The sequence below is a fragment of the Crocuta crocuta genome, unplaced genomic scaffold (genome assembly GCF_008692635.1).
Source record: "Crocuta crocuta isolate KB4526 unplaced genomic scaffold, BGI_CrCroc_1.0 scaffold162, whole genome shotgun sequence".
In the NCBI taxonomy this organism is placed as follows: domain Eukaryota; kingdom Metazoa; phylum Chordata; class Mammalia; order Carnivora; family Hyaenidae; genus Crocuta; species Crocuta crocuta.
In genome coordinates this window covers 5853978-5880192 of record NW_027529433.1, presented here as the reverse complement: position 1 = coordinate 5880192, position 26215 = coordinate 5853978, and the positions used below count along the sequence as shown (strand labels likewise).

General features: G+C 42.5%; 1 protein-coding gene and 1 long non-coding RNA gene across 3 annotated transcripts; one reads left to right on the top strand and one right to left on the bottom strand.

Moving 5' to 3' along the window:
- The first annotated feature begins 239 nt into the window (after nt 1-239).
- On the top strand, nt 240-13695 carry CRHBP (corticotropin releasing hormone binding protein). Of its 2 annotated transcripts, none has more exons than XM_077759830.1 (7): nt 240-1428; nt 1790-1883; nt 2047-2204; nt 3485-3695; nt 5867-6015; nt 10220-10337; nt 12932-13695. In XM_077759830.1, exons 1-7 carry the CDS (start codon nt 1348-1350, stop codon nt 13087-13089), a joined length of 969 nt encoding a protein of 322 aa, XP_077615956.1. In that variant the 5' UTR covers nt 240-1347; the 3' UTR covers nt 13090-13695. The 2 variants fall into 2 exon arrangements, with proteins under 2 accessions (XP_077615956.1, XP_077615955.1); XM_077759829.1 differs by having other exon boundaries at nt 240-1467.
- On the bottom strand, nt 9920-24885 carry LOC144228027 (uncharacterized). Its single transcript, XR_013334098.1, has 3 exons — nt 24793-24885; nt 11102-11150; nt 9920-10334 (listed from the first exon to the last, which is right to left on the bottom strand). It is a non-coding gene; the product is annotated as an uncharacterized LOC144228027 (long non-coding RNA).
- Between the last annotated feature and the right edge of the window lie 1330 nt (nt 24886-26215).

Sequence of the window (26215 nt, the reverse complement as noted above, 5' to 3'; positions counted from 1 at the left end):
ATGGTAGGAAGGCTCCCACTTAAACAAGTAAGATGAAAACATCAAGTTCTAACACCACTAAGTAAATTGCTGCTTAATTTTGAGTATTTATAAACAAAATATAACCATTTCCTTGGCTGAAAATTTGTATTAATGTCTCATTATTTGCACTAATTTTAGTAACAGAGAACGCTAAGAGTAGTACCATGTTTTCCATCGGGCAGAGGTAAAACAACACAATGTTTTTAGAATTTGTAGTTTCCTTGCTTAGCACATAAATTGGAAAGCCAGAAGTTAAGAATCCCCATATTTCTCACAATTTTTGACATGAAGGAGAAGAAACTATATCTAATCAGCGAAGATACTTCTTTCTGGATCTCGAAGTCATTTGTTTAGCCCTGTGCAAGCCCTTTACTTGCTCCTAAGTAGTTATAATAAAGCTTCTGCGCCGTTCTTTCTACCAGAATATTAAAATAATGCAAGCATTTGAACGTGTGAAATGGAATGACTTCAATTCTCACTGGTTCAGATGGATGCCAAGGTCATGGTTGCAGTTAGCTGGCCCAGGATGTGTCCTACGGTGTATACATTTGGCTAAATGACAAAGCTCGGCTAAAATCCAGAAGTTCACAGATGCCAGACTTAGCTTTCTATTAGGGAAATGCTTACAAGAAACTGGACCAGGATAAAGCAAAGACCAAAGGACAGAAAAAAAGTTTGAGTTGCATTGTTGCCACATTCTGCAAAATCAGACTTTGGCTTCTGTTTACCTCTCTCTGCAGCTAAAAATGTTTCAAGTTTCTTCCTGAGAGACATGAGCAATTGCATGAATACTATTTTCTCTGACAATTTCTAGCAAGATTCCATCAAGGTTCTGTGACAAGCCTGCATGATAAGATTATATGTGTTTGGCTATTTTATGCATGTGTGTAACCTTGTCACTTGGCTTTGCAACACCGAAAATCCCCTAAATATCCACAGGAAAAGACAATTCAGCATTTGGCAGGTCAAGTAAAATGCCCTCCCTTATTTTCTATCCTTACCTTGTTCTTTCTCCTACAGTTTAGTTCAATAAGTTTTAAGTGCCTAAAATCATTCTTGGTGAATAACACCAGACCACTCTGAAAATTTGTGGCTGAGAGCTGGACCCTCGTCATCAGCACGCACTTTCTCACTGAGACAGGGTAACCCATGGTTACTGAGCTCAGATCAGTTAAGGGGCAGAGAGCCTCCCCTCTTCACTGCTCTATAAAAGAGACCCAGCAAAGGGACCCTACCAGCTTCTAGCTCTCAGCCTGGGAGAAGGCGTGGGAGGCAAAGCCTGAGACCTCCAGAGCCCAGCCTACTAGCTGCAGAGGCAAGGCCAGCATGTCTCCTTCCTTCAAACTTCAGTGTCACTTCGTCCTCATCTTCTTGATGGCTCTAAGAGGGGAGAGCCGGTACCTAGAGGTGAGCGATCTCCGGACTGACCCGTCACATCTTCCGTGTGTGAGTGTCCAGCCTTGGTGGGTGGATCTGCTGCCTCAAGCTCTTAACCTGTGTTGGGGTTAGCTCTTTCTTCCCTATCTTTTGTCCCTTCTGTCTCCTGGTTTCCCCTAGACTGGTGTTCCTCCTGGCCACTACATCTTTCCCTTGGCCCCTGGGGAACCCTGGTCTCCTGCAAAGGGTCTGAGACGTCTACTCCGGACGCGGGAGACCTGGATCCGGTCACTTTATTCTTTTTGCTGCGGGGCAGGGAGAGTGCCCCTCTGCGGATCCCCTTTCCCCGCAGTCTTGAACTCATCCTGGACTAACTGGTTTTCGTCTCCAGCTGCGGGAAGCCGTGGACCACGATCCTCTCCTGCTCCTGGGCGCGAACCTGAAGCGGGAGCTGGCGGGGGAGCCGCTGTACCGCCGCGCGCTGCGTGAGTCGGGGTGCCGGCGCGCGTCCGCGGGCAGCGGGGAGGGGACGAGGCCGGGCTCTGCGCCTTCGCCGGGAAGGGGCTGGGAAGGGGCTGGCCTGGCCGGCCGGGGGCNGGGCCTCCTGGCCGCAGCCCCGGCCCCCTGGCCCCACTGCCCCTCCCCCAGGGTGCCTGGACATGCTGAGCCTCCCGGGCCAATTCACCTTCACCGCCGACCGGCCGCAGCTGCACTGCGCCGCCTTCCTCATCGGCGAGCCCGAAGAGTTCGTCACCATCCACCTCGACCTGGTCTCCATCGACTGCCAGGGCGGCGACTTCCTGAAGGTGAGGCTTCCTCGCGGCACACGCTCCCGCCGGGGGGCGCCGTGCCCCGCGCGGGTGTGCGGAGCGTGGAGCCGGCTGGTGGCCGAGCAGGAGAGGCGCCGACCGCGCCCGGAGCCTCCGCCGCTGCGGTGTGAGTTCCCCTCCGCGCGCTCCACTCCCGGCCCCCGGGCACCTGCAGAGACTTGGCTCAACTTGCGGCGAGAAGCGCTGTGTTCAGATGGAAACTGATCCAGACGAACTGGCGCTGCCGTCTCGGGGCCACGAGGAGGGCCGGCCCCTGTCTCTGGGGAGCTGTCGCCGCTCGCAGGGGCGGTCTTCACTTCTCCGGGGGACCCGGTTTGGAAGCGCTAGGGCACCGGCCGCTGGGCGGGATGCTGAGAGCCGGTCTAGTCTGAGGCAGGTGGGAGGCGAGGACCAGTCCCGCAGCCCTAGCTCATGCCTCCTCCTAGTCCGTCTCCCGAAGTCTACCCGGTCCGCCTGGGACGGTTGATGGAGTTACACAGCCCCGTTAAAAGGATCATGATTAAAACCTCCCAAGTGGAATGATTTTGGAATCTGTCAAACTCCTTTTAGTAGGGGACCAGTCCGGCGAAGCAATTTGTAGCTGGTGCACTAGGCTCGACCCGTTACGTTCCAGACCTGTGGTGATTTTGACAGTAACGTCAACAGACTCTGACCTTTTGTCCAACAAATAAACATTAACAGGTGAAGTGGCATAGCAGCCATTGCTGTCTGAGTGTTGGAGCAGTTCTTGATATTTTAATAGAAAAGTTACAAAGTGAGGAAAATGGGCACCTATAACCATGGGCAAGTAGGTGAATTTGCAGCTCCAGTCTCTTTCTTTTGTCAGTTTTGAGATACTTTGTTTATATGTCAATGGGAGAAGGAAGAGACAAACTGAAACCCGAATGATGCTTATGTGGAATTCTTCTGATGATGGGATGTGTGGAAAATATGATCAAGATAAAAATGTATATTGTCCGTAGTTTCATGCACCATGGAGGCTGACATTATAAAATAGAGTATAATAAAGTTTACTTTGGATACTTTAAGGTTTATGAAGAAAAAACCCAGTCATTAAATAATAATACTACTTGTAAACAACCTTCATGGTCAAAAAATATATAGCTGAAAAGCAAGTGGGTGGGGAAGTGCAGGTTGTCACTTGATCATGGATGGACAGAGGACAGAAGGGGCATTGCTAGGTAACATTTCAATACACCCATGACTTCAGGAGTTGGTGGAAATGATCATCTCTATCTGTGTTTTTTTGTTGGAAGGTATTTGACGGTTGGATTCTCAAGGGGGAGAAGTTCCCCAGTTCCCAGGATCATCCTCTCCCCATAGCTGAGCGGTACATAGATTTCTGTGATGGTGGTCTTAGCCGAAGGAGCATCAGATCCTCCCAGAATGTGGCCATGATCTTCTTCCGAGTTCATGAACCAGGAAACGGATTCACAGTAACCATAAAGACAGATCCCAACCTCTTTCGTAAGTGGCCTCCCTCTCTTCTCAGTCGGAAGGAAGGACTTGAAGCGAGTGCTTTTCATAGGTAGTGTGATTGCACCAGACTTAAGAAGTTTGAAGTGAGGAATGATGTGAATGGAAATGTTTTGTCATTAGAAATGACCTAAAGGATATTTCCTATTTGTTGCTCTGAAAATCAATTCACAGTTTTTAATTATTTCCCAGGCTAGGTAGGATATTAAGTTTTGGTGGGTAGAATTTTACTTTTTCTTTAGTCTTATTCTTATCTTCTGAGGCATGACAATGGATTTAGTGACAAACTAATCCCTCCATGTCATTCCATTAATCTTGGATAAGCTTGAGGGATCAGATCTGAAATTGCAGTCTTAAAGATATTTAGGCAAAGGCTGAAAGACTGTGTATCTGGGATGTGGTAGACACATTTCATGTCCTGAGCAAAGAGTTGGACCAGAGGACCCCTCAACATTGTCCTCTACTTGTGAGTCCCCCGCCGAATTTATTCCATTTCTGATGGATACAAACATAGATGCTGTATAAAGCTGAACAGCCCAGGCCTAAAACATGCTATTCTAATCAAAAGAAGTTCATTCATCTGCTTACTATTTTTCCCCATTAAGAGAAATAGATAGATATATTTACAGAGTTAAATGAAGAAAAATATTTTTTTAATCAGGAAAAGAAAACATCACTCATTTTTGGTTGCATACAATAGTATTAATGTTGACACTTCATATGGTGGAAGAACGGGGCCTAATCTGCCAAAGAATAATGCATTATATTCTAGTTTTTTTTTTTTTTTAAAAGAATGTTTGAAAGACTCTCTCCTCTCCACAAAGGCCATTTTTGAGAGCTAGAATAATCCTAGAAAGCAACATGAAATGTTTCTCCTGTGTTTTGTGTGGTTAGAAATCAGAAATCTTTGGGGTGCCTGGGTGGCTTGGTCAGTTAAGCCTCCAAATCTTGATTTCAGCTCAGGTCATGATCTCATGGCTTGTGGATTCAAACCCTGCATTGGGCTCTGCGCTGACAGTGTGGAGCCTGCTTTGGATTCTTTCTCAGCCTTTCTTTCTACCATTCCCTCCCCATCTACCCCCAAAGAAAATAAATAAGTACACTTAAAAATATAAATCAGAAATCTTCAGTTCTTTCTGAAATTAAGTGTAAACACAGGAAGAAGGGAGAGGCAGTTCTGACCTTTTCTGATCAATCAGAAACTTTTGTTCCATAATCAGCAAAAGTCTGATGCTTCTAGTTTCATAATTAGGGGAATAAATTTATTATAAGTCTAGATTTGAAATACAAAATAAATATTTCAGAAAGTCTTTTGATTAAGTTAAACATTAATATTTTACCTTTTAGTCAATTTACCATTTAATACCCAGCAAATATTTATTCAGATATAAACCTGCTTTCTATTTTTCTCAGTCCATTTTGATAACTATTTTATTATTTATTTACTTCATTATTTAAAGAATATCATTGTGGTTCCAAGTTCAATGAATGAAGGTTTCAGACAGGCAAGTTTTGAGTTCTAGCCTCAACTTTGAGCTTTTATTCTTCTAGACTTCCAGGTGGAACTTGGATCCTAGTTAATGAAGTGTTTCTAGAACTTCTACTAGCTAGTGTTGTTTGCTTGATTATTAATTTAAGTCTTGTTATTGTTGCAAACAGGGTAACTCCCTGAGATTGAGATTAGAAGCACTCTTGCTCCTAGAACCTTCTAACTATATCCACACATCACCAGTGATTTTTATCCCCCCACTACATCGCACACCCCTTCCCCACCCCTGCCCACCACTCCTTCCCCATCCAGATTGCCCTTGTGATACATATTCTCTTCCAGGCCACATGGCCCTAGACCATGAATAGGCCTAGAATAAGGATAAGATAAATTTCTTTTTTATTACATTTTAAAGATATCTATTTTGAGAGAGAGAGAGAGTGGAGGAGGAGCAGAGAGAGTGATAAAGAGAGAATCCCAAGCAGGCTCCACACTGTCAGCATGAAGCCCGACACGGGGCTTGATTGCCTGAACCCGTGAGATCATGACCGGATCCGAAATCAAGAGTTGGACCTTTAACTGACTGAGCCACCCCATTGCCCTGGATAGGATAAATTTCTCTAAGAACGCAGCGTACCCCATAGTGACAGTGTGATTTTGTTTTTCCACAAAGCCTGCAATGTCATTTCCCAGACCCCAAATGGAAGGTTTACCCTGGTAGTTCCGCGTCTGCATCGAAACTGCAGCTTCTCCATAATTTATCCTGTGGTCATCAAAATATCTGATCTCACCCTGGGACGCTTAAATGGTTTGCAGTCAAAGGTGAGTTGCTTTCTTACTTCCCATCATTTATGAAGGCCATAGCTTTGTCAGAGGAGGGAGAATCGTACAGGGCAAACGTGGACATTAGTCAACTATGGGACTATGCTCTTCTGTTGACTTAGTCCCACATCCGCTTGCCCTGACTGCTTTGATGAAAGCCCCCTTCTATTTCCCTCACGCTGCACAGTGCACACTCAGGTGCCCTTCTGATTACTTGACTACTTTTCTTGTGATGTAAGAAACGTTTTCAATTGGGAAAGTTGTGGCATATAATTACAATTGAACTCTCTTATACTTGCCTCTTTTACAGAAATTCTCTCCTAGCGGAACGTAGTGTGAGTCATCTACACAGCTGTTTTTCTGATTATCGGATTTTTTTTATGACATGAAGGAAGTGTCTCATTGACAGAACTGTGTTATGAAGGAATGCTAAGTGTAGCATAAAATACAAAATTGGATTTTTAAGTTGCAAAATACAGTAGAGTTTTGAAGATTTTGTTGCATCATGTTTAATTCAATTCATTTTGCATGAAAATATTAGCTGAGAATCTCCATCAACCTATATTGCCATGAATTTCTGTATGGACTTTACAATTACTATTGAACTTGACCTTTATTTGGTTTTGTTTGGTTTTGGTTTTTTGCACCGTTAGCTTCTTCCCTCTGGGTCATTCTCATTTCTTTTTACTTTCTTATATTCCTAGGTTAAAATAGCTGACATCAAAGGCAGTCATTGTTCCTAATTAGGTAGATTTCAGTGAAAACCAAATAAATAGGACCAGGACTGAAAATAGGTGTATATTTAATTTCCTTTAAGCCCTGAATTCATGAGCTTGTGCCTGTTTTTTGTTGTTGCTGTTGTTTTGTTTCGTTTTTGTTTGTTTTTTAGTTGGACCTTAGTGGAAGAATGATCCTTTGATAAAGACCAGAATAAGCAGATATCTTTGGCATAGCCCTCTTGTCCTGAGATCACTTATACGTTATTCCTGATGTATACTGTAGAAGATGGCAAGCCCGATTGCAGGTTGGGGGATCTACACTTTGGTTATTCTAGGCTGTGAGGAGTAATTTTGGTATTTCCCCTCGAAAAATGTTAAAGTCTTCAGTGTTCTAGGCATCTATCTATTCCTATATGAAATATTTTTTGGGCACTTTCCATGTGGAAGTCACTATCTTAGATGCTGGAAATGAGCGACGAGCAACACAGCTCCTACTCGCAGGGAACCTGCATTCTAGGGGCTTGAGCTCAGCAACAATGCAGTGCATTTGCAATAGCGGTGAGTGCCCTACTCTGTAGGCAGAGTGGTGTGATAGACAAGGCAGTAGAGGAAGAGGCGGGAACTCCTTGAGATAAGGTGGTCAGGAAAGGAAACTTCTGAGAAGGAGACATTTAAAGTAAAAAGTGAGTGACAGATAAGAAGGAGCCAGCAGCCGGAGAACCAGGAACAGAGGGGATGGTAGTGCAGAGGCTCAGAGGGAGGAGTGGACTCCCAGAAATAAAAAGAAAGAAAAGTACGAGGAAGGGGGGGATATGAGACGACATCAGGGAGATGGGCAGAGCCAGGGTGTGGAGAGCCCAGCAGGTCATATTAAGGATTTGGAGTTTATTCTAAGTGCAGCGGAAACCACTGAAAGGGCCCAGACGGGAAAGCGACATAATCCATTGGATGATGCTCAAATGGAATGAGGGTGGCTGGGAATTGCTGACTTCATGACCAAATTAATTAACAAGGTCCAAGGCAGGAGGGAGGGGATTGACTACCTCAAGGCCATTCTGGCTTTGCTGGGCTGTGGGGGCCACAGTGGTGCAAGGAGTGCCCCTAAGGGCCATTGTCACAGTCTAGGCAAGAGATGACTGTGACTTAGTCTAAGGGGGCAGAACCTCGACAGAGAAACCTAGGGGGTCCCTCCTGGGGAGCTGCACACAAAAGGGTGGTGTAGTACTTCTCATGCCTAAGAATAGCTGCAAGGTTTGGGAAGAAGAGAGAAAAGTCGTTGAATGTCAAGGAACAGTCATGTCTAACTTCTTTGTTTATTTGTTTGGTTTCCCTCATTTAGTGCTTACTTCGTTCCCCTTGCCCCCCACTTCCCATTTCTCTCTCAGGGGCTTGCCTTTTCCCCTTCACCACCTCCTGCTGAAATTTAGAACTTAAAGAACCAAATGGTAAGTTTAGTCTTAACAGAAGTTCCCCCTGGACATCCTCTCCTCAAGGGAAAGGCAGTTAAGGTTTTTTTCTTCACCTCTTATTCAGCTATTCATACAAGAACATAAGCCCTGTCCACAGCGGGGGGCTAGTTAAGCCTCTCTTTCATTATTGGATAAAATGATGTGTACAGCATCAAAGCAGAGGACGCAGTAGGCACTTAAAAAATGTGTGTCCTCACCTGCTTCCTTGTATTGGCCAAGCAGTTGGTATTCTATTATTTTCTACTTGATTGATTAGTTCTAGTTGCATCTCAATGTCTTCCGCACGTTTGAATGTGTGTGTTTGTGTGTGTGGGGGGGTGTTTAACATTGTCTTAGATGTTGGGGCGCCTGGGTGGCTTAGTCGGTTAAGCGTCCGACTTTCGCTTAGGTCATGATCTCGCGGTTCGTGGGTTCGAGCCCCGCGTCGGGCTCTGTGCTGACTGCCAGCTCAGAGCCTGGAGCCTGTTTCAGTCTGTGACTCCCTCTCTCTCTGACCCTCCCCTGCTCACGCTGTCTCTCTCTCTCTCCTAGAAACAAATAAAACATTTAAAAAAAAAAAAAACAACAACATTGTCTTAGATGTTGTTCTGTATGTGGCAGTGTCTGTCTCACTCACTTCTGAGTACCTTGCCCCTCTGCACTGGATCTCTCAATGAGTATGCCTCAGTAAAGAAGAGGATCACAGACAAAACTGGATGTGTAATTGTGGGGGACAGTGCAAAATGAAAATGTGGGGGGTTCCTTATTTTAGAAGTATTAAGAATTTCAAGATGATGATAGCAGAGCATTAAGCCAAGCAACAGGCCCTTGTATGGCTCTGTGGGCACAAGTTGCATGCCCACAAAGGCCAGCAGCCCTGGCCTCATGAGATAGGTAGGCCAAAGTACAACATTTGTGACTGAGAGTGGCTGTTTTATTTGTGTGGGAAAAGTAAAGTGCAGGAAGTGCTGTGGACATGGCAGTGTGGACAGGCAGTGTGGACAAGGCAGTGTGGATAGGCAGTGAAGACAGGCAGTGTGGACAGGCAGTGTAGACAAGGCAATGTGGACAAAACAGTGTGGATAGGCAGTGTAGACAAGGCAGTGTGGACAAAGCAGTGTGATTAGGCAGTGTGGACAGGCATTGTAGACAAAGCAGTGTGGACAAGGCAGTGTGAATAGGCAGTGTGGACAGGCAGTGTAGACAAGGCATTGTGGACAAAACAGTGTGAATAGGCACTGTAGACAAGGCAGTATGGACAAAGCAGTGTGAATAGGCAGTATGGACAAGGCAGGTGTGGATAAGCAGTGTGGATAGGCGGTGTGGACAAAGTAGTGTGGAAAGGAAGAAGGGAAGCAGAAAGCAGTTGTTACAGTGCATTGTACAAAACGTCTAAGAATACGTTCTGGTTTTGAGTAGCTCAAAATAAATTAGTTTTAGTTGGGAAGAGAAAGACAATGGTGGCTCAAGCTAGCTCAACCCAAATTAGGGTTCTCCTCTTTCTTTGGCATTCTTATAACGAATCTAAATGCTTGTCAATAGAAATGATAAGGATCATCCCAATAGCAGGAAAAGTCCTTTATAAAGAAGAGGGAAAAAGGTGAGTTGAAGGAAAAACTGATGTGAAAGACCTATCTATTAATAGAAATTCTGACTGCATGTGTTAGCAAATTTAAATAATCCCGTATGTATGTCCAAATGATTTACAGAGCAAAGCATTTTCAGATTCGATTTTCATTCATTTTATGTGGAGTTTACAGATTCCCATTGCATCATCCCAGCCCTTGAACTGATAAATTTTTTTTAATGCACACATTTTTAAAGAAATGATTACTCAACTGATTTAGAAGAGCAGTTCTTAGGATTTTTTTTTCTTTTAAATGTCTTTTAATTTCCGGAGTCCTGGATGTTAAATCAAATGGCCCTGCCAGGATGTCCAAGGCAGAAGGAGTAAATTCACCAACATGCAATTGGTCAGATGGTTTGACTTCCATAACTGGTTGAAATACACCTTTCTCTGCTGCTTGATTCTTTTAGAACCCCTCAGCCGGCTGTGGGGGAATAGGAGACTTTGTAGAGCTGCTGGGAGGAACTGGACTGGACCCTTCCAAGATGGTGCCTTTGACTGACCTCTGCTATTCCTTTCACGGCCCTGGTGAGATGTGTCTTTGATTACTATTTATGCGCCTGTCAAAATTCCTTAAATAAAACTGACACTTCCTTCAACCAAACATCTCAAGTTTTTTATACTTGGGAAGGAAAGTTTCACCCAGAAAGCTTCCATTTTGTACATTGAGCCAATGTAAGGATTTTACATTCGAGCATACATATGGTGAATGGATTATCCAAATAGCTGACACTGGGAAAGAAACCTCTGAAGGAACACAGGTGCATGTTTAAGGTTGGCCCCGAGGAAGACCATGTAAAAGACAAAGCTTTTTTGTTCTGTGCTCTTTCCACCTTCTCGAAGGTCCCTGCTTTTGTCCTCTGAGACGAAAGAGTAACCAAAGAGGTTACTAACTAAAAACTATAGTTCAAATAGATATACCATTGATTAGTAATAATGTGATAATAAAGTCATATCTAAATAACTTTCCTATATATGTGTGTATGTGTGTATTACTCACAGTACATAAATTAGAAAGTAATATGCTTATTAGAAATTCTCAGAACTGGTGAAATTCTCAGAACTGCCCCAACTTCTAGGAGCAAAACCAGCCTCTGAAAGACCACTGCAAAAACAGAAATACATTCTAAAACCTAAAAGTGGTCACTGCAGGTCAGTGCACAGCAGGCCACACAGAACTAGATATTCTTTGTTAGGGATCAGTGGAGATTTTTCATTCGATTATGCTCAGGTATGGTGAGGGTGGCTAGAAATTGCTGGTTCAAACCATCAGTATATGTGGCTTTTCTCACCTCTTACTATGTTCTCTGTGGCACTGGATTCTTCCCTGCAGGAGAGCACCTGTGAGGAGATGCATTTGTACTAAGTAAGAAGAGTAGATTAAGGTCTAAAGAATAGTCTTGCCTTAAAATGTAGGTAATTAAAGCCAGAGTAATTTTGGTGCAGTTATGTCTAATAAGAAATTTGATGCACATTAACAAAGGAAAAAGAGCATGTTACATATATTAAAGTTTAGAGTAAGATCAGAAAAAGAAGGACCTTTCAAATCATTTAAAACAAATCAAATTTGGACTCCTCATAGAAGCTTAACCTAGACTCCCTGGTGCTTATGTAAAAATAAGTATAGGTTTTATATTTATTATGTCTCTAAATTGGCTTTTACCTCAATAAGTCTGTAGCTGTTTTACTTCATTTGAACCTAGGCACAGGTTTCTGAACTACCTGTTATGCAGTGGTAATATTCATATTTCTCAGAATGATGTAGGCCTTATAGAGAGACAAAGTAGGGGGGAAAGATGAACAAAATTAAACAGCAGAAAAAATTATCACAGGGCAGATAAATCTTGCCTCGGGGACCAGCTTGACAGTGGAGAAATGAAAGAAAATTTAGATAAAAATAGTATGACTTTCAATATATAATTGTTGGTCACATCTGCACTAGAAGATAGACATAAATGTTGCCAGATACTTATACAAATAATGAATAAAATTGGATTTAAGAGAAGTAAGGATATCAAAAGCCATTCCATGTAAGAAGCACAGAAAAAATGAGACTGAAAAGGTGTAGGTGAATAAGAGAACAAACACATGTATATTCATGTATAGCTAAACTATGCAGATTATTTTTGTTTATATAAAAAAGAGTGTTGGGTAGGCTCAGAAAATAATAAACAGGTGATTTTTGTTTAGTCTACGTAAAGTTCACCGGTACCCTCTGTCCTCTAGCCCTGTCCACTAACTGCCACTTGCATCCTCAGATGCTATGACAACAAAAAACTACCCCTGCAAATTTCCAACCTGTCCCTAGAGGACGGTACTGCCTCTGCTGAGAACACTGAGCTAGAGTAGAGGTGCGGGGTAGACAGATTGCCTTCACTGCCTTTACCACGGAAGTCTCGAAGGTAGGAGAATGTGAAAAGTGCAAAGAGACATCTTATTGCCTCTGCTAAATAACAAAAATTCAAACTGAGTAAATTTTCAAGATTTCATTGGCTTTACAAACTAATTCATGAATCAGGGCAGCCATCCATCTGGCAAGTAGAAGGGTCTCCAAGGCGTTGTACAAAATGGAAAGTTTTTATAGGAAGGAAGGACAAGAAATCTGGCAAAAGGATTGTCCAGGCAGGTCGCTTTCCCTGAGGAGGAAAAACAAGGTGTCTTATCCTGCAGATTATCTCGTCTTCCTTCTGGGGGATGGAGAGGGCCCCCATGGTAGACTCTTTGACACTGAAGGAAAAACTCCTGACTGACTGGTTAAGGCTGTCTTTCTGGGGGAGGTTGAAATTACAATTAAAGTAGGTATTAAGCCCCAGTTTGGGACCTTGGTCTAAGGGACACCATTTTGGGCCTGCGATTTTCTTTTTAACTCCTCTTTCCAGCCAGTTTTATTTGGCTAACAGTGTTTTTGCACATGAGGAGAATTGAGTTCAATCGCAGCATTCTACAATTAATTATACATTGTAATAAAAATGAAAACAAAATGTTTCACCTGTTGGCAGCTGCATGGTTTGAGTATGTGGGAGGAAGATACAGCCCCTTGCTTTCTTTGTGTTTAAATGATCTTATCCCCAGGAATGGTTTCTAACCTGCAGGGAAACTTTTACTTTTTCCATGAATTATAGCCCAAATGAAAATTGGCTGTGACAACACGGTGGTGCGCATGGTCTCCAGCGGAAAGCACATAAATCGTGTGACTTTTGAGTACCGCCAGCTGGAACCGTATGAACTGGAAAACCCAAATGGAAACAGTATCCAAGAAATCTGTTTGTCTACTCTTTGAGTAAACAACCCAATGATTTACATGCTGCTAGCTAAGTGAGTTTTTAATGGCTATTATATTTGATTTTGATGACCAGCTAGGTAAGAGCCTTTCATATCAGTCAGTATTCCCAAGCTTGAACACGCATTACACATACACACACACACATACGTAGACACGTACATGTGCGTGTAAGCATGCATTTATTTTTGTACCTTGTTCCTTTTTCATTTGTAATGGATAGAGGACCATGTTAAGCCCTCCTTTGCCTTGGTAGTAAAACAGTTTTCTGTGATTCTTTGGTATGCTACAAACCTGCACTGGTAAGACAAGTGCAACGCAATGATGGGCACTAAAAAATTGTATCTCAAGGGAAAATACAACAAAGATATAAAAATGGCAGTGTTCAGATCAGTCTTAGATCAGAAAACAATTAAATGTATGTATACCAAAGTAGTTGTATTTGTTTATTTTCTGTATATTATTCTGTTTACAATAGATAATAGTGGTAGCTATTGTTTATTGACTTGTAACATCTTGTTTCTAACAAAACTCTGGAGCATGGAAAAAAATTTTCCATCCACAAATAGAAACATGAATAAATACATCAGAATGTTGGCGCCTTGACATTGTGCTTTGTTTTCCTGAGTAGCCCCCTCCCTTATTACCATCAGAAAATAATGTTCTCATGTGATGGAGAACCTAGTGCTGAGCTACATCATGTCAGGTGTACTTGCGGTAGTAGAACTCTGGGCCTCTAGAGCAGAATGACTTAGAGCAGAAGGCAGAACTGCACTCTTTGCTCACACAACGCTGACTGGTCCTGACAGGGAAGCAAGATGCAGGAGTCCCTTTTCCACTGTCCAAGAAAACTGGGAATTCATGTTTTTGTCACAGTGGGGTGGAGTTCTTAACAAGGACAACTTTCATAAATGCTTGGAGAAATCTGAGGACTTCTTTGGGACTAAGGGCAATTTACTGTTGACTTAAGACTTGTCCATGCTTGGCGGGGGACTAAGCATGTGGTCTGTAAAAGACAGGCTGGGGCCAGAACTGAAGTCCTGAGCAAAAGAGGAAATATTCCTAAGTGAACTCTTTATTTTGGATTAATGGATGGAAGCTGCAAATGATACTGTACTTAATGGCTTGATTATGATTCCCAAAACATATTTTTTAATTTTCTTAATGTTTATTTATTTTTGAGAGAGAGAGCGCTACTAGGGGAGGGTCAGAGAGAGAGGGAGACACAGGATCTGAAGCAGGCTCCAGGCTCTGAGCTGTCAGCACAGAGCCGCCCATAGCCAGGCTCAAACCCACTAACCGTGAGATCATGACCTGAGCTGAAGTCGGACACTTAACCAACTGAGCCACTCGGCGCGCCTTGAAATATATTTAATATAAAGGCCATTTTCTAATGAAATGTGCTGGAATCTCATACACTGGGCTTGTTAACAAAATTTGAAAACCAGGCAGAAAGAAAACTACTGAATGAAGGTGCTAAAAATACCCAGGATTTGGCACAGATTTTGGCTCAGTAGATATTTTGGAATGAGTAAATACTTGAGCAAATGAATGAATGAATGCCTGAATGGATAAATGATTGGATGGATGAATAAATGGTAGTATAAAGGCGGGGATGAATGAATAAATGCCTGAATGGATAGAATTCCTGGTTAGTTACATAAGACATTGGATTCCTTATTTCATAGAAAATGAATTCTCTGAAGTTAAACCCTTTTCTTTTTCACAGTCCCTTTAGCAACATAAGAATGAGTGCAGTCACATCACTACTTACAGTTTCTGGCTTTTAATCCCTATATCCCCTTATGCTGAATACAGAAAATGGTCTGAGGTAAGGAGGCAAGTATTTTACCATGGAGCTTTGGACCACCGGCTTTTATTCCTCAGGGACAACTTGCAAGCTAGTCAACCTCCTGCATTAAAATGGGTGGACTCTGTTGGCCCTTCTAACCCTGATAATCTGCAGTCATTCATTTGTGGCATATTTTACTTCAGAGCTTATCACTGCAACCGAGCACACATATTTTGAGAGGACAGCCCCTCCAGTGACCTGCCCAAAATATTCTTTGGATATCATGACTTAGTCTGCATTCCAAAAGGATGGGGCCGTTTTTCTGGAAACAATGGGGGATGGGATCTCAGGGAGAGAGTTACATGGTGTGTCCCCACTGGCACCTTCACTAAGTGAGTAAATGCTATCTGAAATTCTGGCCAATTTTGTTGTTGTAAGAAAGGCAGTATGCACAGTGCTTAAGGTCATTGACTCTGGAGCCAGACTTCTTAGAATCCCGGCTCTGCCACTCACTTGAGCAAGTTACACATAAGTCACGCTGCTCAGTTTTTAATCTGTAAAATTGGGGTAATAAAGGTACCTCTTTCAAATAAACATTTCTGTCAAGATTAAGTGGCTAAATATGTGTAAAGCCCAAGAGCAACATCTTACACATGTCAGCTGCTACTTTTATTATTTATTACTTATAAGCAAATATGCCACCCCGGGTCCTCTATACTCTAAGAGAAGCATTGGCTCTGTTCTCTGAAGGGTTTGTGCTGATCCATTGCCCTTTACATCCCAGGACATTTGTGAGGAAACGAGGGTTAATTTGGGTTATTGTCTGTGCCTGGGAAGCAAGAGTATAAAGTTACTGGTAGCATGTGAGGGTGGACCATGTCAGGTCTTAACAGGTTCGACTATCTCCTTAGAGTTGATCCCAGTCTGGACGTTCTGCTCAAGGAGTCACCTCACAAGTAATCTGTCTTGACTCTCCCTTTGTGTACAGCCCTCATCTCTGTGGTGTAGTCAGCCTGCTCTTGGCTGTCTCACTTCAGGTCTCCCCAGAACCTCCTCTTACCCTCCACTCCTACCCCTGCTTCTTCCTGAGTACTAGTTAGGTGACTCAGGCTCTCCTGCTGATCCCTGAATTCCCAAATCCCGCCTCCCTCCATGCCTGACATTCTGAGCATTTGCCCTCCTAAGTTTTACGTCGCTGTGCCTGTCCTATCCTCTGGACACTTTTCTGCTTCCTGCCTCTTTTGCCCACTATTGTTGAGAGATGTTGGTCACCAATAACAATGGACTTTCAACTAGTATAAAGCAACATGTCTTCTTCACCTCCAACCTCTTCCAGGTACTGTTGCTTCATAGAAGAGGAGAGGGCAGAAATGCTATGTTTTCACCAAAAGTCATTTCTTCTACCCCCTAAATATACAGCTACTATAGTTAGGTTTGGTCATGGGGCTGAATTTTGCTTGAAGGAATGTGGGTAAAAATGATGTCCAATGCCCTCTCTTTCCTCCCCTACTTACTGGCAAGATATCAAGGTTCTAACGGAGGAATCCAAGACCATACAAGAAGACAGAGCCATAGGTTGCAAGGATCATGGATCTCTGAATGACTACATGGAAGGCTGCCCATTGATCAGAAATTGGACTTTGTGTGAAAGAGAAGTACATTTTTATTATGTTAAGTTACTGAGGTGGTGATGATGACGATGATGATGATTTGGGCATAGCCCTGAGTGTTACCATAGTTCACACAAGGGGCTCGCCTCAACCCACTCAGCTATTCTCTAATCTGCCTGTCACATTTTGTTGCAACTATCCAGACAGGCCTGATCTCATTGTCTTCCAGAGAAAAATACCTCAAATGCACCTCATTGATCTCATCAGCACCAATGTTTAACTAAAATCATTGTATCTAACTTTTCCATATTCCTTAAAGAATCTTCTAAAACACTGATTCTTAGATTTGAAAATTTGACAGACACTATGGAACATTTCCTAGGGACAAAAGCATAATGTACCATCAGAACAAGCCTAAATTTCTGAGCATTCATGGGACCCTGAAGCCCATCCAAAGTTTCAGGATAAAAATCCTTGCTTCAAGAGTAAATAATGGAGAAAAGTAAATTTTAAACTAGTCTTCTCAAACTGGGCTGCCCTCTCTTGAGTTTATAAGTTAAAAACATTCATTGGTTAATTCAGCTGCAGAATAAGTCCATAAGAGCACCTTAATGTTTCTGCTTTTCTATTTAACTTCCCAATTTTTAAAAATTGTTTGTTCATTTTCAAGAGGGAGAGAGAGAGAGAGCACGAGAGAGAGCAGGGGAGCAGTGGAGAGAGAGGGAGACACCAAATCCAAAGTTGTGTCTGTCAGCACAGAGCCTGATGTGGGGCTCAAACCCACAGACCATGAGATCATGACCTGAGCCAAAGTCAGATGCTTAACCAAAACCAACTGAGCCACCTAGGCGCCCCTTATATTTGACTTTCTAAATTTGCCTTTCACTGCATGTGTGTTTATGGTCTGCTATGTACTTTTTCCTCAGGGAGGAAGTATGACACAGAACAATTTTTTGTAACAAAGATTCTTCCAGCCTCTTCTCTCTCAACTTCAGCTTTTCTTTCCTTGCTATTTTAATAGGTGGGCAATGTTGCCAGAGTTTGCCTGCAAAGTAGAATCTTTGTGAAAGAAAAATAAAGATTTGATGGACATGATTGGTAAGCAGTTTGTGTGCTTAACAACACCTGATAGAGAATCGTGGCTAGGAGCGCCTATTATAAGATAATCACATGAAATTATATCTGAATACACTCTTATCTGTTCAGTATAGTGTTTCAGAAGAGAGATACGCCTTTGTATGTTCAAATAAGCAGATTAAATGGCTTCACTTCTAATGGGTCATTTGTAATGATTACCATCCATTTATCTTTTTGCATTTAAATGTTTTCTCTTTGTGAGGTAAGATAAACTATGCAGAAGCAGGGAGGCAAAAGAGGAAATACCGGTAAGGAAAGAAGGCTTGATTTGAGCGTTTGAAAACATCATGAAAATCAAGGTCTCCAATTTGGACTCTGGGCTTTGTTCTTGGTAGCAACAGTGTACTCAATCCCTCTGCAGCTGAAAAATTGAAAATGAGAAGTGTTTTGTGCTTACAGAGGAAGATGTAAGATCACAACTAGGACATAACAGCTGCATGGGCTAGAGAGCTGCCATCTTTGTGACTAGATGGGTTATTAGATACAGGGTTTTTGTAATAAGAAGATGGACCCCTCTCTGCTGACTTCCCTCCCCTCTCCACGTTTGTGAAGTATAAGAAAGTGTGTCCTATGTTATAAATGGTTCGGATGTAGTCAAGCGACCCAAAGCACAAGCCCATCTGATGACTGACTCTGTGGTATGATTTGAGGGACAGCAAAAGACACACCAAATATCACCAAAATTTGCACCCTTAAAATCCTTCTCCTTCTGTTCTTTAGGATGTGTTTTTAATTAAGCAAGTAATTCATGAGTTCTTTATTCCTCTAAAAGATTCAAACCAGGTAGAGGTAATTAATGACATAACTTAAAATTAATAATGAATTTGACCATATAAGATATTGCTAAGCATTATAACATGACATAGAATTGGCAGGTAAGCTTTGAATAAAGGAAAGTGTGGTGTGTGGGGGAGTAAGACTGTAAGATGCTGAGAGAAGGAGAAGGGCTCAGATGAACGCCATGCTAAGGCTCTTGGGGAAAGCCAGCAAGGAACTGATGACACCATTAGTTGGCTAAGAGTCTGTAGAGGGAAACAAAAGAGAGCTTGCTGTGGAGTAGGGGGTGTTGTCAAAGACAAACTTAGTACACTTCCTCAGTTTTGTCTAGGACCAGCTCGGAGTGTGATCTTGCCTATGTAGAATGAGAGTGCTGAATCCTAACCACTAGACCACCAGGAACACCTTGCCTATGTAGAATGGATGGACCAGAGATGCGGCTTTAGAAACAAGATCTATGTCTTGAGTTCTATGAGTGCAGGCGTCAGAATGGGGAGTGGGGGTAGGAAGCCAGATTTAGGAATCAGACCTGAGGCTGAGTTGTAATTCAACCACTAATCACCCATGGACCGTGGAGCAAGTCATTTTCCCTCTGCTAGCATCAGCTTCCTCATATGCAAAGTACAAACAGGAACATCTACCTCTTTAATTAGATAGCTTCCATAAGTGTCAAAGCTCATGCTAGGCCCATGGCAGACACTATGAGTGTATTTTTCCCCAGAAAAGTTGTTTATAAGTCAAGGCTTTGGTAATAGAACTTCATCGTAGATGCTGTAAGGAAGTGTACTAAAGGAAATAAGAGGCGGGTCTTTTAAATGATAAGAATTTATATGGTAAAAAGGAAATAGCTGATTGTTTTTGTAACATCAAATTGTTATATACATTTTTTTCTGCCCATGGCCTTCCTAGCGTGTCTGGGTGGCTAAGTCAGTAAAGCATCTGACCCGTGTTTTCAGCTCAGGTCATGATCTCATGGTTGTGAAATCAAGCCCCTACATCAGGCTCCACGCTGGGTGTGGAGCCTGCCAAGATTCTCTTTCCCTCTCCCTCTGTTCCTCCCCTGCTTGTGGGCTCACTCTTCGTCTCTCCCTCTCTCTCTCTCTGAATAAAAGGGGGGTACCTGGGTGGCCAGGTCAGTTAAGCGACCCACTCTTGTTATCAGCTTAGATCATGATCTCTCGGTTAGTGAGATGGACCCCTGCACGGGGTTCTCTGCTTGGGATTCTCCCTCTCCCTCTCCCTGCCTCTCACCTACTCATGTGCATGTTTGCTCGCATGTGTGCACATTCACTCTGTCTCTCAAAATAAATCACATTAAAAAAAAAAAAGAATGGCCTTCCTGCTACAGTATTTACTCATCAATTTATTTATTTAAATGGGGTGGTTCATTTGCAGGGTTGAAAGGTTGCCATGTATGTGCTCAGTGAAAGCCGATCTTCCACCTATCCTGTCCTTGCTTATTCATAGGAGCCTCTCCAGTTCTTCCTTCTCTTGACCTTCCTTCCTATTGAAAAACAACTTGCTTACATTGAGTGCCCCTTAAGGGACACTGAAATGTCAACCCCAGGGTAAAGGTAGGAAGGGGTGAGGCAGGTATAACTTTCTATAAGGCTTATAGGCTTAGAAACAAAACAAAGAAACAAAAAAACCTCTCTAAGATGGACAAGCATTAAGGAATGTTTGGCTTTGTTATTAATTTTAGGTAATAATAAAAGCTAATATTTATTGAATACTTAATATGTACTTTGTACCCTTCCACAAACTTCCAATGAGTTAGAACATTTAAGCCTGTCTCCATTTTTAGATGGAGAAACTGAAGCAGAGAGAAATAAAAGTAAGTTGCCTCGAATCACATAGAAAGCAATAAAGTCAGGATTCAGACTCAGTGATCTGACGCCAAAGCGCGACTGCCATATTACTGCACCACTCTGCTCGAGACTGTTATTAGAACAAAATGTGGGGGCACCTGGGTGGCTCAGTCAGTTACGCATGTGACTTCAGCTCAGGTCATGATCTCACAGTTTGTGAGTTCGAGCCCCGTGCGGAACTCTGTCAGCACAGAGCCCACTTAGGATCTTCTGTCCCCCTTTTCCTGTCCCTCCCCCACAGGCTCACATGCTCTCACTCCAAAATAAATTAAAAAAAAAAAAAACATTAAAGAAAAAAGAACAAAGTCTGAGACACTGCTTTCACAGAGGGTTTCTGCCCACATAGCAGTGACTTGGAAAACTTTCTGGTCATTATTGCTTTATCAAAACACAGCATTCAAAGTGATTTGAGGGCATTTGCCTGAGGATATTATAACAAATCAGTCCCAACTCCAATTCTCAGGGTGGCCAAATGTGACAGCTAATATTTTGTGTCCACTTGGAAAGGTCATGGTACCCTGGTAATCTGGTCAAATACTTGTCAGGATGTAGCTATGAAGGTATTTATTATATGAGATGAAGTTTAAATCAGTAGACTTTGGGTAAATCAGATTACCCTCCATAGTGTGGTGGGCCTCATCAAATCAGTTGAAGGTCCTAAGAGAAAAAAGACGGAGGTCCCCTGAGGAAGAGGGAACGTGTTGGTTCTGTTTTTCTGAACCCCAACACACTAAATACTACTAACTTTTTTCTCTTAAAATTTTTCTCTTATATCCAAGCCATAATATGCTGTAAGCAAAGCTGTTGCCAAATCACGGAATACGAATGAAGGGTCTGAAGTGATTATGCCTTTTCTTTCTCCTCATAGTCCCATATGACTTTCTGGTCACAATCAAACTGACTTTCATATACAGGAGCACAAAAGGGCCCTTCCCATATCACCCCTGTCTCCTGACTTGAGAGGCAGCTGTTGAAGATGGCAAAGGCCAAAGTTCTCACCCAAATAAGCTATCTCTGAAAAAGAAATCCAAAATAAAAATGGTTGTGAGATGCCTTATCCCATTTTTAGGAGGAGGCATAGAAAGAGCAGCCAGCAGTCACACAGACACTTAAGATTACGCCTACATAAATTCCAGGCAATATTCTAATTATAACTCATGCTAATTATGTTATCACTTCACATTCATGATTAACAAAAGTTTTCTGGCTGTTGTCAAATCTTAAGTGAAAAGCTTTTAACTTCCTTCATTTCTTATCAGTGAAACCAATTTGGAAGACTCGTTCAAAGTAATGTATTTAATTGGCAAGGACTCCCTCGTGCATGAATGAACAATGTGTCTCCTCAGGTCACTAATGAAATGTGCTCTATTTAGGATTGCAGAAACATCTGGAATGTATGTAATAAGACAAGAGGGGAACATCATTATGGGGGGGGGACTCGGAAGATTCATTTGTTTTAATGTAAGAAATGAAGAAAAGAGACAGTAAAATGTAAAACTCATTGAAAGGGTTTCATAGCAGCTGGGACAAGCTGAGTAAAATCAGTTCTGGAAGAAGTTAGGAGACATGGACGTAGAAGGAGATGCACTGAGTGTTAGGCATTTTGTTCCTCCTTGTTATTAAAGACTAATACTCTCAGTACTCTGCAGATTTTTAAAAATGGTTCTCTTGAAAATTACTCTCTCAGAAAGGGAGTTCTCTAAAGAGGCTGTGCATAACTGATTACTTCTATTAATTAAGTGAATGAGGGTGAACCAAACTAATAATTCCGGGTAACCCTTCTGTTATGAGGAGTTTGTGTCCTTCCTCCCCCCATTCATTTGTTGAATCCTCGGCCTCAGTGTAATGGTACTTTGAGGTGGGGCTTTTGGGAAGTGATGGGGATTAGTGACCTTATAAAAGATGCTTGAGGTGGCTTCCCTGCCCCTTCAGCCATGTGAGGTTACAGTGAGAAGACGGCTCTCATCAGACACTGAGTATACGGCACCCTGGTCTTGGATTTCCCAGCCTCGGCACTATGAGATATAAATGTTTATTGTTTAGAAGCCACCCAATTTATGGTATTTTTGTTGTAGCAGCCTGAACAGGCCAACTCACCCAAGCCTGATCCATCTGCTAATTCCCCTAGTCATTTCGTTAAAGTACCTCGATTCCTCATTTCATTTCTTTATGTAGCTTTTAATCTAAATGATACTCACATTTTTGCTCTAGGACATTCTTTTAGTCTCAGAATTTACTTCATTTCTATGTAACAATAAATCTCACATTTATTCGGTGTTCATTATATGCTAACCCCTGTGAGATGGTGTACATTCACATATTATCTCATTTAATCTTACAGCAGTCCAAAGAGGAGGTAGTACTATTATCTCATTTTACCAGTTAAGAAATTGAGGAAGAGGCTCAGTCATTTGCCCAAGGTTATGCAGCTACCCATCCGTAATGGGAAACAATTTACATTCTTTTGTCAAGGTTAATCCATGGCCAATGGGAAACAATTTGCATTCTTTTGTCAAGGTTAATCCATGGCCACAGTGACTCATCCTGTCCTAATAGCCAATCATTCTTTAATAGTCAATCATTCTTTTATACTACCGGTTCGCCCTATCTCTCCTCTTCTATTACAATCCATCCTGTTCCATCATTCCTTCCCCCAAATAAAAAAGTACAAACTCTGGTAAACAAATACCTAGATAATTCAATGGGTTTGCTTTTATTATTTGATTTTTAGTGGAAAGATCTGGGAATGAAGGAGAGTCCTTGAAACTGGGTGTTCTGCCTATCAAAACATTTTTATAATGATCCTTAAGCTAGGGTTAGACAAGAAGTTCAGTGCTGTGATGAATAGGAAGCAAGAGTAGGACACTCCGTCCTGGCTAAAAGACATAAAACTTGCTTTTGAGTTTTTCTTTGGTAAGGTTCCCAGACAGTATTTCTAGAACAAAAGCCTCCTCCTTTTGGTGCTACAGGGCCATGGTGCCTGATTCGCTGATGGGAGTGTCTGAGGTGGCTGGGTGAACCCAGAGTCCAAGGGACATGTCTCCTAAACCTAGACAGGGCACAAGAAAATCCTGGGGACCAAATACCTGGCACAGCTTGGGAACTTGTTTTTATGATAACTTAGCCTAAATTGCCAAGATTTCCTCTTACTGCAGAAAACAGTGACGATTTTCCACCTAAAAAAAAAAATCTTATCAGGCCACCAAAGCTACTGAAAAAAAGTGGTGCGTCCGAAGAGAAACCCTTTGTAGGCAGCTGCTGGTGATGTTATTATTTAAAGGAAAATTCATATTTGGCAATGCTTCTTAAACTTTAATGTGAATGCGAATCTCCTATGAATCTTATTAAAGATCAGATTCTGCTTCTGGGGTGGGGTCAGAGATTTTGCATTTCTAACAGCTCCCCCAGGATGCTGATGCTACTGGTCCACAAACCACAAGGTATACAGACCCACCTGAAGAAAGGAGATTACCTTTCAGTGAAGCTGGCCCACTGTTAGTTTATTCGTTTTTCATTTTCTTGAAGGCTTGTGCTAAATAATAAAATCTACTTCGCTTTCTTTCCACCTTGTCACTTGTGTTTGGAGCAACACAATGGAAGGGCAAGCTGGCGCTTGTGAACAACAGACACATTAATAAAAGAAAGCTCCAGAGGGAGAAACTCACGACCAGCCTGTTGCCATGACGCCAGGTTAATGACACTGAGCTGGAAGAGTGATTCTCCCTGGACTAGGTATCAAGTGACACCATCTTAATTGCTCATGGAAAAGACTGCCCCTCTTCCAGCAAACAATTATTTCCTGATCGATACCCCTGTCTTGTTAAATACATTTCCTGACCATTTATAACTAAACACCAGATACACTTTCCCTGAGAAGGAGAACACCTTCTCGGCTATCGCTGCTCATCAGCAGCCCCAACCCAGAGCACACACAAAAGCTTCTACGTGTAGCTGGTCTCGATTGTTTGAAATGCCTCATTATTTGTTATGCTTCAGTGACTTTTGACTATAGATGGAGAACTAAGAAGGGCACACAACTTCCCTTCTAGCAGCTTGTTTTATGCTGGCAGATAAAGCCTCAGCTTGGGGGAAGGAAAGAGGATTGTCTCAAGACCTCTCCGAGGCATCGCCTAACCTTGGCCGCTGCCATGCAGCAGTCCTCACCACGCTGCTCACTTCGTGTCTGGTTGTGGCCCAGAGGACTCATGGACTGCTGTTACACCTGACACCAGAGGAGATGTGGGTTAGTAGGGCAGCGCATCTCTCACTTCCCCTCGTGGTTCTCTGTTTTACTTCCCTCCATAACATCATCACACTGCAGTGAAAATTCTATTAATGAGTGTCCTGGGTCGAATAGTGTCCCCCTAAAGTAATAGCTACCAGTTACCTGACAATGGAATCTTGCTTGGAAACAGTCTTTGTAGAAGTAAGTAGTTAAGATGATGTCACAGTCAGTTAGGATGAGCCCCAAATCCAATTGTTGTTTCCTTATAAGAGGAAAGGATACCCACATACTCACAGAGGGCCATATGACAGTGGAGGGGGAGACTGAATGCCATCCAAGGAATTCCAAAGATTGCCGGCAACTACCAGAAGTGAGGAAAGGACAAGGAAGGATCTCTCCCAGAACCTTTAGAGCGGTTGGCATGGCTACTACCTTGACTTCAGAGTCCTAGCCTCCAGAATGATGAGAGAATAAATGTCTATTGTTTGAAGCCCCCTATAGTGTATGGTACTTCATCACAGCACCCATAGTAAAGTACAGAGTGAGGGAAATCAAAGGAATTAAAAAGTATGCTGGAAAGAATTTAAAACTGCGGGGAAATTTGACTTAGAAAGAAAAACTCTGAGAATTAAGCCCTTCATAGGGTTCCATTTCCTTGCTTTGCTGATGGGCTTTTCCAGTCTAGGCTTTCCATGGGAACATTTTCTTCAAACCTTTATAGTTCAAGTCTCCATTCACCTTGGGAAATCTCACACACAACCATTAGGGATTGGCTTGCCAATTTCAGTCCCAATACCGGAAGCAGAAGCAGGTGCTGCAGCCTTAACCAGCTCCCACAAGTGTGTAGCGTCTGATCCCTACATATAACTCATGGCGGTTCTGTTTCTCTTATTGAATAGTGATCAATCCAGAATTTCATACCAGTTGTAGGGTGTCCTGGTTACCTAGTGCTGTATAACAAAACATCCCAACACTTTTTTTAAGGGAGAATTATTACTTTTTAAAGATGATTTTTAGAGATTAATAAAATAATCATTTTATTAAATCAAATAATTACTGTGGAATGGGTATTTGGAGAGTACTTAGTGTGGAAGTTCTGTCTTGGTCCTTGCTTTTAGACTTCTGCTAATGGTCTACTCAATGCCCTTCCAGTTCCACCCACCAATGCCAATGGCAAATGCCACTTGTTTTAGGATTTTGTTGTGGCAGCATTCAGCTTCCAGGTACCAAATCTTCTTCTTCTGGTATCTATCACTGGCTTAAAAATCACCCCAGAACAGCAATAATCATTTCATTATCTCTCACAGTTTCTGTGTGTGAGGGATTTGGGAAAAACTCAACTGCCAGGCTCTGGTTGGGGGTCTTCATGTGGCTGCAGTCAGACGATGGCTGGAACTGGAAGAGCAGGGGAATGGGGCAGCTGGGGGCTGGCCAGGCCTCGCTCTTTCCACCTGTAGTCCCAGGGCCTCTCTACATGGTCTCTCTGCATGGACCAGCTGAGAGCGTTGTGGCTTTTGGCAGTGAGCCATTCATATGTTGGGTGAAGGCTTTGACAGCAAGGGGCCCAGTGAACAGGCAGCACATTTAGCTTATTTTTGTTCCAAGAATATGTCTTCTCTTCCTTCTCCAAAGATATTAATAATACTTTTCTTCCTTCCATAGTTTGTTTCCTCCAAAATTTTTTGTTTGCTCTCTTTCGTAAGTCTCATTATTGTTT